The sequence below is a fragment of the Salmo salar genome, chromosome 11, assembly GCF_965601325.2.
Source record: "Salmo salar chromosome 11, fSalSal1, whole genome shotgun sequence".
NCBI lineage: Eukaryota > Metazoa > Chordata > Actinopteri > Salmoniformes > Salmonidae > Salmo > Salmo salar.
Genome location: NC_138301.1, coordinates 82586257 through 82598268, shown reverse-complemented (window position 1 = coordinate 82598268; position 12012 = coordinate 82586257). Strand labels below are relative to the sequence as shown.

The following is a 12012-nucleotide window of genomic DNA, read 5'->3' as shown; positions in this document are numbered from 1 at the left end:
TTCTAGCTGTTAGGTCGCTAACTTATGTTTTTTTTTTTTTGTCAGCGCAACCTGTTATTTACACTGGTTTATGGATTGAGTTTGGCTGTGAAGGTGTTCCGTTTGATGCTTGGAATGATGAAATTAGCATTTATCTTTTACAATAAAGGTGACATTGAGGAATAGAGTTGTGAAACCTTTATTTCCCATCAGAACAAAACATTTTTAGTTTCTTTTCAGACAGCAATGTGCTTTAGACGCGCTTGTTGCGTCATACGTTCTGTTGCTAATGTTCCAATCACATATTTGTGATGGTACGCTGCAGGGACCACTCAACAATTATCACAAATATGTGATCGTACACGTCAAAGGGCTAGAAAAGAATGTATAAATGTTTTATACTTTGATATATTGTGCTGCAGGAAGAGCCTGTCAAACGGATTTGGATCTTTGGACTAGGTATAAATCCTTCCGTGTTTTCAGACAGCAGCACAGAATGTGTCCCAAATAGCACCATATTCATGGGGCAATATATTTGACCAGGACCCTATGGGCCATGGCCCAAAATCCATTCACTACATGGGTAATAGGATGCCATTTGGGAAGGAGCCACAGTAAAGCAATAAATTAATCAGAAATAAACTGAGCTCTCACTTTGATGTACTGTATAACTGACCTCCAGAGCCCTGCTGTAATGTGCTGCGCTGGAATCATGAGCTGAATCATGAGCTGCGTTCAAATCACCACCCAACTGAACTGAGGAGGCAATTTTAACTGGCATAAACAATGCAGGCCCGTTTTACCTGATAAATCATCACAAGAGGTGTGCGTGTGTGTGCGTGCGTGCATTTGTGTGCTCTGGACCAACTTTCAATACCAACCAAGATGGAGGTGTTACCATCCTAACAAGGCTTTATATCCCCATGCACCACGCAAGCTATGATTTAGTAACTGTGTGATGTACTGTATAGACTACGGATAATGCAACAGCCTAACAAGACCAATTCCAATTCCATCCCCACCCACCGCTGATCCAACTGATTGAGCGAATGATTTGTTTGTCATGAGAAGTAGTGATTTATCTGATGTGTGGAAGTGGCAGCCTGGCATTGTGTACAGGCAAGAAGGGAGAGTATACTGCCACAAGTTCTATGATTGTAAAGGCAACCCATACAATAGAAGACACAGAGGATTTACTAATGAGTTTGGCAACCCATCAGAGGTAGCACATTATCGCTGTCTGATGAAAACCTCTTATCTAAAAAATGTAAATATTTTCCCATTAACTAACATACAATTATGAAACTTCAGTATGACATTTTGAATACATTTTCTTGGTCCTAGAGTCATGAAATGGTCAGAATACACTGAGTTACTGCTTTAAATAAATGTTAAAAAATAAGTTTTTCTTTAGACAGCGAAGACATACTCAAATAGCGCAACGGACAGCAAACAAGGCTTCACCAACCAAGTCTGCAAGTAATTCCTAAACCATTCAGACCCATGGAGAGCACCCCATATTACACCAACACATTAACTGGAACACAGTTAGTTCTATCATGAGTGACGTCTGTGTCCTGTGCTATACTAGAAGTAATTAAGAGATCTGAGAATCTGGCAACCCAATGGGTTGAGGAGGAAATGCAGGCAGAGGGGAAGAGCTCGGAGCTTATGGGCCATAATTAAGAAATGTGCAAATCTGGCAACTCAGCAGGGAAAGCCCATTTGCAAAGAAAGAGCAGCTCTAGCCTCTAACTGATAATGAGTTCTCACAACCACAGACATAGATAAAGTGCATTCGGATAGTATTCAGACCCCACTTTTTCCACATTTTGTTACGTTAGAGCCTTATTCTAAAATTTATAATGTTTTCAAAAAAATCCTCGTCAATCTACACACAATACCCCATAATGACAAAGCGAAAACAGGTTTTTAGCCATTTTGCAAACGTATAATTTTTTATATATAATTATTCAGATCCTTTGCTATGAGACTCGAAACTGAGCTCAGGTGCATCCTGTTTCCATTGATCATCCTTGAGATGTTTCTACAACTTGATTGGAGTCCACCTGTGGTAAATTCAATTGATTGGACATGAGATTGGAAAGACACACACCTGTCTATATAAGGTCCACAGTTGACAGTGCATGTCAGAGCAAAAACCAAGCCATGAGGTCAAAGGAATTGGCCGTAGAGTTCCGAGATAGAATTGTGTCGAGGCACAGATCTGAGGAAGGGTATCAAGAGATTGTGGGAGTGTAGGTCCCCAAGAACATATTGGCACAAGTTTGGAACCACCAAGACTCTTCCTAGAGCTGGTCGCCAGGCCAAGCTGAGCAATCGGAGAAGAAGGGCCTTAGTCAGGGATGTGAACAAGTACCCGATGGTCACTCAGAGAGCTCCAGAGTTTCTCTGTGGAGATGGGAGAACCTTCCAGAAGGACAACCATCTCTGCAGCATTCCACCAATCAGGCCTTTATGGTAGAGTGGCCAGATGGAAGCCACTCCTCAGTAAAAGGCACATTACAGCCCGCTTGGAGTTTTCCAAAAACAAGATTCTCTGGTCTGATGAAACCAAGATTGAACTCTGGCCTGAATGCCAAGCGTCACATCTGGAGGAAACCTGGCACCATCCCTACATAGTGATGGCAGCATCATGCTGTGGGGATGTTTTTCAGTGGCAGGGTCTGGGAGCCTAGTCAGGATCGAGGGGAAAATTAAAACCTGCTCCAGAGCGCTCAGGACTTCAGACTGGTGTAAAGGTTCACCTTCCAACAGGACAATGACCCTAAGCACACAGCCAAGACAACGCAGGAGTGGCTTCAGAACAAGTCTCTGAATGTCCTTAGAGTGGCCCAGCCAGAGCCCGGACTTGAACCAGATCGAACATCTCTGTAGAGACCTGAACATAGCTGTGCAGTGACACTCCCCATCCAACCTGACATAGCTTAAGAGGATCTGCAGAGAAACTTCCCAAATACAGGTGTTCCAAGTTTAGTCATACCCAAGACTCAAGGCTGTAATCGTTGCCAAAGGTGCTTCAACAAAGTACTGAGTAAAGGGTCTGAATACTTATGTAAGTGTGATATTTCAGTTTTGTATATTTTATATATTCGCAAAAATGTCTAAACCTGTTTTTCCTTCATCATGCAGTATTGTAGGTAAAAACAGGTTTATAATTAGGGTGTAACGTAACAAAATGTGACTCATTACCTGGATTCGGCCTTATGTAGCAAAATTTGAATTTCTGTTTTTTACATTGGATAAAAGTAGAGATTCAGAGCTACAGCATGGTATATAATACACTGCATTTGAGGAAGCAATGGGAAAGTAATTCTGCTTTGAATATTGATCAACTTGTAAACTCACATTTGAGAAAACCCTCTTTCAATGTTTTGGCACCACTTTTGGAGAGCCCTTTGTCTACACCCATTCAGCATTGTTCACACCCTCTTAAGCCTTTGCTCCACCCATCTCTTTAAGGGTTGATCGGAGCGTTCTGTACTAACTTGCCAGCTACTTCCAGACATCTAAGAGAGAGAGAACAGCTCACTGAACATTACTCGCCCTAGCAGAGCTGGTTAGGCTGTTATGTTATCCAGAGCGTGGCGGCTGCAACTGTGCTGTCAGATTGTCCATTTGTAAATTCAGACCTCCGTCCCAGTCTCAAATCTCTGGAAGACTGAAACAGGTTTCCCTAAAGAATTTCCCTGTATGTAGCACTATCCATCATTCCTTCAATTCTGACCAGTTTCCCAGTCCCTGTCGATGAAAAAACATCCCCAGAGCATGATGCTGCCACCACCATGCTTCACTGTGGGGATGCTATTCTTGGGGTGATGCAAGGTGTTGGGTTTGTGCCAGACAGCATTTTCCTTGATGGCCAAAAAGCTCAATTTTAGTCTCATCTGACCAGAGTACCTTCTTCTATATGTTTGGGGAGTCTCCCACATGCCTTTTGGCGAACACCATACGTACTTCCTTATTTTTTTATTTAAGCAATGGCTTTTTCTAGCCTACTCTTTTGTAAAGCTCAGCTCTATGGAGTGTACGGCTTAAAGTGGTCCTATGGACAGATAATCCAATCTCTGCTGTGGAGCTTTGCAGCTCCTTCAGGGTTATCTTTGGTCTCTTTGTTGCCTTTCTGATTAATGCCCTCCTTGCCTGGTCCGTGAGTTTTGGTGGGCAGCTGTCTCTTGTCAGGTTTTGTTGTGGTGCCATATCCTTTACATTTTTTAATAATGGATTTAATGGTGCTCCTTGGGATGTTCAAAGTTTCTGATATTTTTTATAACCCAACCCTGATCTGTACTTCTCCACAACTTTGTCCCTGACCTGTTTGGAGAGCTCCTTGGTCTTCATGGTGCCGCTTGCTTGGTGGTGCCCGTTGCTTAGTGGTGTTGCAGACTCTGGGGCCTTTTGGAACAGGTGTGTATATACTGAGATCACGTGACACTTGCACACAGGTGGACTTTATTTAACTAATTATGTGACTTCTGAAGGTAATTGGTTGCACCAGATGTTATTTAGGGGCTTCATAAAAAAAATATATATATATATATATATATATATATATATATATATTTTTTTTTTAGGGGCTTCATAGCTAAGGGTGTGAATACATACCACTTTCCGCTTAAAAAAAAAATGAAACATGTAATTTTTTAAATTTCACTTCACCAATTTGGACTGTTTTGTGTATGTCCATTACATCAAATCAAAATAATTTTAAATGACAGGTTGTAATGCAACAAAATAGGAAAAATGCCAATGGGGATGAATACTTTTGCAAGGCACTGTAACTGTGCTGCTGGCAACAAATGAATTACGCTTTGTTGCCGACGTTTACTGACTATGGACATATTCAACGGTTTTGAGCGTTCAAAAATGTATCAGTTATTCTGCGCTCTGGCACACTAAGATGAGTCTTTTGTTAATAAATGTAGCTAGACATCTAGCTAGGTAAACAATGAATCCCAAAGTATGACAAAATGTTAGTTAGCGAGCCAGCCAGCTAACGTAAGCTAGCTAGCTAACAGTACACTTTAACTTGAAATTAAAATATTTTGTGAACATATGAAAAGCGTAATATCTGAAAATGTAGCTAGCTAGACTATCTTACCCATGGTCTGAAATCGGAGTAGACAGCCAGAGCAAATGTAAAAGCTAGTACGTCTATCAACAGTTAGTGACATTCTATTGAAATGGATACTTGCATAGTGGAGTCTTTTGTTAAATCATGTAGCTAGCTAGCTAGCTAACTAGCTAAACAATGGCTCATAATCACAACTCATGACGTTACTACACTGCATGAATCTGCAGGTAGCTAACCATATAGGTTCTATGGCTATAACTAGTCAAGCAAATGTGTCTGAGATACAAAGAATAAGATCATACACATAACGTTAGCTAGCGACCCAGCCAGCTATCGTTAGCTAGCTAACAGTACACTTGAAATGAAATCACTTTCTGTCAAAATAAGAAATGTGTATTATCTGAAAATATAGCTAGCTAGACTATCTTACCCGTATACATGGACATCATGTTTGGACGTGTCTCCTGTCTGATGCCATGCATGGTTGTCCTTGGTTTGAAGATGCAATCCAGACTGGTGTTTTCTCCATCTCCTTAGCTATTATACTCAAATTCCACTGATTTCAAAATTTCTGAAAGTGGAGAGCATGCACATAATGTTAGCTAGTGAGCCAACCAGCTAACGTTAGCTGGCTAACAGTACACTTTAATTTGACATTAGGTTTATGCAGATTTACTACGTGATAAAAAACAATTTTAAAGCCACTTTCAACACAAATACCAAGACATACTGACCAGTTCCAATAGACAGACCAGTGCTATATGGCAGACCAATCCAAACTCATCTCTTGGCATGTCCAGCCCACTCATTATCTCAGCCAATCATGGCTAGCGGGAAGGTTGGACTTTTTCTCTGGGGCTAAACCAACTAGGCTCGTAATTTAACCATTTTATTCGTATTTATAGATTGAATACACGTTTGATATTAAGGCACATGAAAGTTCACATGTTCGAGAAGGCATTTCTGGCCCAAAAACGCATTTTGATTAAAAAATAATCAAACGGCTCTCCTGTGAAGTCGTGACTTGCGACTTACACCTAGTTTCCTGAATCGGGTCACAAATGTGTTAAAAGTGAAGGGGTCTGAGTACTTTTTGAATGCAATCGTCTATGACACGAGAGTGAGGGTGAGAGAGAGAGATCAAATGGATTGCACCGCAACGACGCCTGAATCATGATCCAACATGGCCTCCCTAAACCATTCTCTCACTCTCTCCCACCTTACGTTCCCCTGCTCTCTTTCCTCAATTTATTCCTCTCTTTCTCTCTATCAGTAGGCTATCACTCTCTTTTTTGTTTCCTGCATCATACTATTCTGACCTACATAAACCCAGTTTATACAATATTGCATGTATCTGGATGTGAAGGACGTCCCCTGGCTACCCACTGCAGCCTGCATGTGAGCTCATATACACACACACACACACACACACACACACGAGAGAGAGAAAAATGCACAAGTACTATGCATATACACACATAACAAACACAGACACATATCCCCATTCATTAACACAAGCCCGGAAGCAAATTCATACATGCACGGTACATCTCACCCATACAAAAACACACACAAATCACCGTTCAAACACAAAGAGAGGAGTATATAAAATTTCCAAGGAAGTGGAATGGAATGTCATAGAGAGAGAGAGAGGCAGAGAGAGAGAGACCAAATAAACAACCCAGCGCTGGTTCACTTAGTTGGGTAATTGAGTTATGATCCACCGGGTCAGAGCCAGTGAGAGTATATTTCATTCTGACCCGGTGAGAGTATATTTCATTTGACACGTTAGGGTTCAGCATTGACAAATTTGTAGCCTACTGAGAGTTACGCAAGTTGACTACGGCAAGTTCCTATGAGTATGTTGGGGTAGTTACAACTGTGTTATGATATTTAAATATTGATTGTACATATAAATATGTAACGTGGAAAAATATTGAAGGGAAGTGGACAGGAATGACATAGAGCCATGACTACATGGAACTCTATTTCACACCAAGTAACTCATGCCAGCAGTAAAATTAGATTTAAAAAACAGATAAAAAACACCTTATGTTACAGTGGGGACTGTGAAGCAACACAAACATTGGCACAGACACATGCATACAGGCACACACACAATTACATACACATGGATTTAGTACTGTAGATATGTGGTAGTGGTGGAGCAGGGGCCTGAGGGCACACAGTGTTTTGTGAAATCTGTGAATGTATTGTAATGTTTTTAAAATTGTATAAACTGCCTTAATTTTGCTGGACCCCGGGAAGAGCTTTGGCAGCAGCTAATGGGGATCCATAATAAATACAAATTACATTTATTCTAATGGTTGGCCAAGGAGACCCATCGGCAATCCACGGCCACAATTGGCCCTGCTTCCTGAAAATAACCTACGGATTACATTAAAAAAAGACCCATCTGCTGGGTCAACCCAGCATGAAGGTAAATAAAAACCCAACTGATGATAACTAGTGATGTTATGTTTGATACCAAGGAATGCATAGAAATTGCTAATAAAGTGTACTTCGAAGCAGTGTGCCGATGCCTGTATCACTTTATCAAAAGCACGTGATCATTGACGTCCAAAGTTTTGTTTTGTCGAACTACGTTTGTTATTAGTTTGGTAACAGACAAAAAGGCTACGCTGTGCATGCGCTATGGGGTATGGGACGTCGTCTATAATAATTTGACCAGCAGGTGCAACTAATGTACACTGTGTTGATCAAAGCCTTGAGTAATGAACCTATTTTCAACACAATTGGCTGGAAAACCTCAATACTTCAGAAAGCTTTGTTTCCCCATCAGTACTATATACAACTTCTTTTAATGGCTCTTCATAGAACCTTAGGAAACTTTTTTTATAGCACCATACAGGTTCCCTATAGAACCTTATGAGCATGGTTCCATATAGCACCAAAAAGACTTCCGCTATGGTTACAAGCCAAAGAACCCTTATTTGGCACAACATAGAACCATTTCCTTTTAGAGTACACACAGAGTAACCCAACAAAAACAGTGCTGCTTTCATTGTTGATGCCTGCTAGGTGTGTGTGTGTGTGTGTGTGTGTGTGTGTGTGTGTGTGTGTGTGTGTGTGTACTCTCAGAAGTCTGAGAGTAAATGCCTTTGTTTCATTTTGAGTGTGACCACAACACTAACAGCTCATAAAAAAAACACATAAACATCCCTATAATCAACAGCTTTATCCTCTGCCTAAGTGGCTTCGCTATGCTATCATTCCCCCCAATGTCCTTTATGTGTGAAAATTAAACTATCAAAGTACACAGAAAAATAGAGACAAGCCAAAAACAAAGACATAACCCTTTAATTTCCCCTGTCCCTTCCCTTCCCTTCTTCCTTCTTTACTTCTTCCTCTCTCTCAGGAGAGTCTGGAGCCCAACTGAAATGAGAATAATTAGCGGACTCATTAGTACTTAGTCATATGATGCTGCCTGCCCCCCTTCCCCTCTGGGCCTTCCGTCGGGTCCCGCTGTTCAATCAGACTTTTATGGAGCTCTCTCTCTCGCTCTCCCTTTGTCTCTGTCTGTCACACACACTCTCTGTCTCTCTTTCCCCCCTCCTCTCTCTCTCTCTCTCTTTGCCAGCCCCGGATTGATCGTGACCCAAAGCAATGGGCTGCATCAGAGGCTGCACAGCAGCCAATTTGAATGAATGGAACATCTCAGTCATAAAAGGGGTGAGAATCATATTTTTTATATCTGCCGCTGTGTCTACATGGAGGGGGCTGATAAGCGCTGAGAGGTGGTGATGATGGCTGGGGAGTGTAATGGCCGACTGCCTGGAGAAAGGGACGTGAATTCTATCAGGACAAAAATGTCACAGACTAAAACTCTCCCTCTGTCTTTCACTCTTAATTGTCTCGCTCTCTCTCCGTGACTCCAGCTCTGTCTCCAAGTTAATACAGAATGTAATGTATCTATCCTTCTGTCTCTCCCCCTCTATCTCTCCCGCTCACCCTTTACTCACATTCTTCTCTTCTCATTCTCTCTCTCACGCTCTCTCTTTCTCACTCTATTAGCTCAATAGGAAAGGATAAGAGGAGTGACAGAGAAAATTGTATGCATTCATTAAAGTCCCAGTGCAGTCAAAAGGGAGAATTTCCTTAGAATTGTATATATTTACACAGTGTGAGGTTGGAATAATACTGTGAAATTGTGAACGTTATGATCATGCACTTTTAGTGTAAGATCTGTTTGAAAAGACAGCTTGAAATTTCAGCCTGTTTGGTGGGATGGAGTTTTGGCCTTGCATGGTGACATCACCCTGCAGTAAATTAGTTAATAGACCAATAAGAAAGAGTTCCAAACCTATCTATCAACAACAGCAAATGTTCAGTTTTCCACTCCCTACTCAGATTACTCCCAGACAGTCCTAGCAAAATTCTTGCTTGAAAAATTGCCCTTTGCTAAGAAGCAAATTTTGTTTGTTTTCAATTGAAATTGTAAAAATAATCACAGTAAGGTACTTAGAAATTATTTTAGATTCAGATCAAAATGTCTGCATTGGACCTCTAGAGTAATTGAATTGGCCAATTATCAACCCAGAAAGAATTTGAAACCGTAAAAATTTTTTGAGAAAAATGTCCTCCTGTGTACCAGTCAAAAGTTTGGACACACCTACTTTTCCCAAGGTTTTTCTTTATTTGTAAAATGTTCTACATTGTATAATAACAGTGAAGACAACAACACTATGAAATAACACATATGGAATCATGTAGTAAACAAAAAGGTGTTAAACCAATCAAAATATATTTGAGATTTGAGATTCTTCAAAGTAGCCACCTTTTGCCTTAATGACAGCTTTGCAAACTATTGTCATTCTCTCAACCAGCTTCATAATACTTGGAATGCATTTCAATTAACAGGTGTGCCTTGATAAAAGTTACTTTGTTGAATTTCTTAATGCGATTGAGCCAATCAGTTGTGCTGTGATAAGGTAGGGGTGGTATACAGAAGATAGCCATATTTGGTAAAAGACCAAGTCCCTTTTATGGCAAGAACATGTTCAAATAAGCAAAGAGAAACGACAGTCCATCATTACTTTAAGACATGACGGTCAGTAAATCCGGAAAATTTCAAGAACTTTGAAAGTTTCTTCAAGTGCGCTGGAAAAACCATCAAGTGCAATGATGAAACTGGCTTTCGTGAGGACCGACACAGAAAAGGAAGACCCAGATTTACATCTGCTGCAGTGGATAAGTACATTAGCGTTAAATGCACCTCTGAAATTGCAGCCCAAATAAACGCTTCAGAGTTCAAGTAACAGACATATCTAAACATCAACTGTTCAGAGGAGACTGCGTGAATCAGGCCTTCATGATCGAATTGCTGCAAAGAAACCACTACTAAAGGACACCAATAAGAAGAAGATACTTGCTTGGGCCAAGAAACACGAGCAATGGGCAGTTGGGAATCTGTCCTTTGGTCTGATGAGTCCAAATTTGAGATTTTTGGTTCCAACTGCCGTGTCTTCGTGAGACACAGAGTAGGTGAACGGATGATCTCTACCCGTGTGGTTACCACCATGAAGCATGGAGGAGGTGTGATGGTGTGGGGGTGCTTTACCTGGTGAAACTGTCAGTGATTTATTTAGAATTCAAGGCACACTTAACCTGTTTTTCAACAGGACAATGACCCAACACACCTCCAGGCTGTGTGAGGGCTTTTTGACCAAGAAAGAGAGTGATGGAGTGCTGCATCAGATGACCTGGCCTCCACAATCACCTGACCTCAACCCAATTGAGATGGTTTGAGATGAGTTGGACTGCAGAGTGAAGGAAAGCCAGCCAACAATGCTCAGCATATGTGGGAACTCCTTCAAGACTGTTCGAAAAGCATTCCAGGTGAAGATGGTTGAGAGAATGCCACAAGTGTGCAAAGCTGTCAAGGCAAAGGGTGGCTACTTTGAAGAATCTAAAATTTTAAAAAATTGATTTGTTTAACACTTTTTTGGTTACTATATGATTCCATATGTGTTATTTCATAGTTTTGATGTCTTCACTATTATACAATGTAGAAAATAGTAAAAATAAAGAAAACCCTGGAATGAGAAGGTGTCTCCAAACTTTTGACTGTTACTGTATATCAGTATGTAAAATGATTAAGATAATACAAAATGCATGCATAAATGTTCCCATATATAGACTGAGTACGGAAAACATTAAGACCTGCTCTTTCCATTCCATAACCTGACCAGGTGAATCCAGGTGAAAGCAGTGATCCCTTATTGATGCCACTTGTTAAATCCACTTCAATCAGTGTAGATAAAGGAGAAGAGACACGTTAAAGAAGTATTTTTAGGTCTTGAGACAATTGAGACATGGATTGTGTATGTGTGCCATTCAGAGGGTGAATGGGCAAGACAACAGACTTAAGTGCCTTTGAACGGGGTATGGTAGTAGGTGACGCAATGGTTTGTGTCCTACAACGCTGCTGGATTTTTCACGCTCGACAGTTTCCTGTTTCTGTCAAAAATGGTCCACCACCCAAAGGACATCCAGCCAACTTGACACAACTGTGGGACAGCGTCCCTGTAGAACGCTTTTTGACACCTTGTAAATTCAATGCCCCGTGTTAAAACATTCTCACAGCTAGAGTACCTTTGTAGCGATGTACGCTGTGAGTCGGGAAGCAAGTTCAGGGAGTGAAAACACTTAATAAATAAATGAACCAACCACGTAACACAACCAGCGCACCGACATGATACAGATACAATGACGACTGGTGAAGGAACCAAATGGAGTGGCAATTATAGGGCAGGTAATCAAGGTGATGGAGTCCAGGTGAGTGTCATAATGCGCAATTAAGCGTTACGAGGGTGACAGGTGTGTGCCATGACGAGCAGACTGGTGACCTAGAGGCCGGAGAGGGAGCACACGTGATAACCTTTTTAAATTCATCAGATTACTCAAACTCCTGATGT

General features: G+C 41.1%; 1 protein-coding gene across 1 annotated transcript in view; it reads left to right on the top strand.

Annotated features, from left to right (window-relative positions):
• The first annotated feature begins 8663 nt into the window (after window positions 1-8663).
• Window positions 8664-12012, top strand: part of LOC106562961 (noelin) — a 71547-nt gene continuing 68198 nt past the window's right edge. Inside the window, exon 1 of the mRNA XM_014128096.3 lies at window positions 8664-8767. Coding sequence (XP_013983571.1) covers window positions 8702-8767 — 66 coding nt within the window. The 5' untranslated portion in view covers window positions 8664-8701. The remainder of the gene's footprint in view (window positions 8768-12012) is intronic.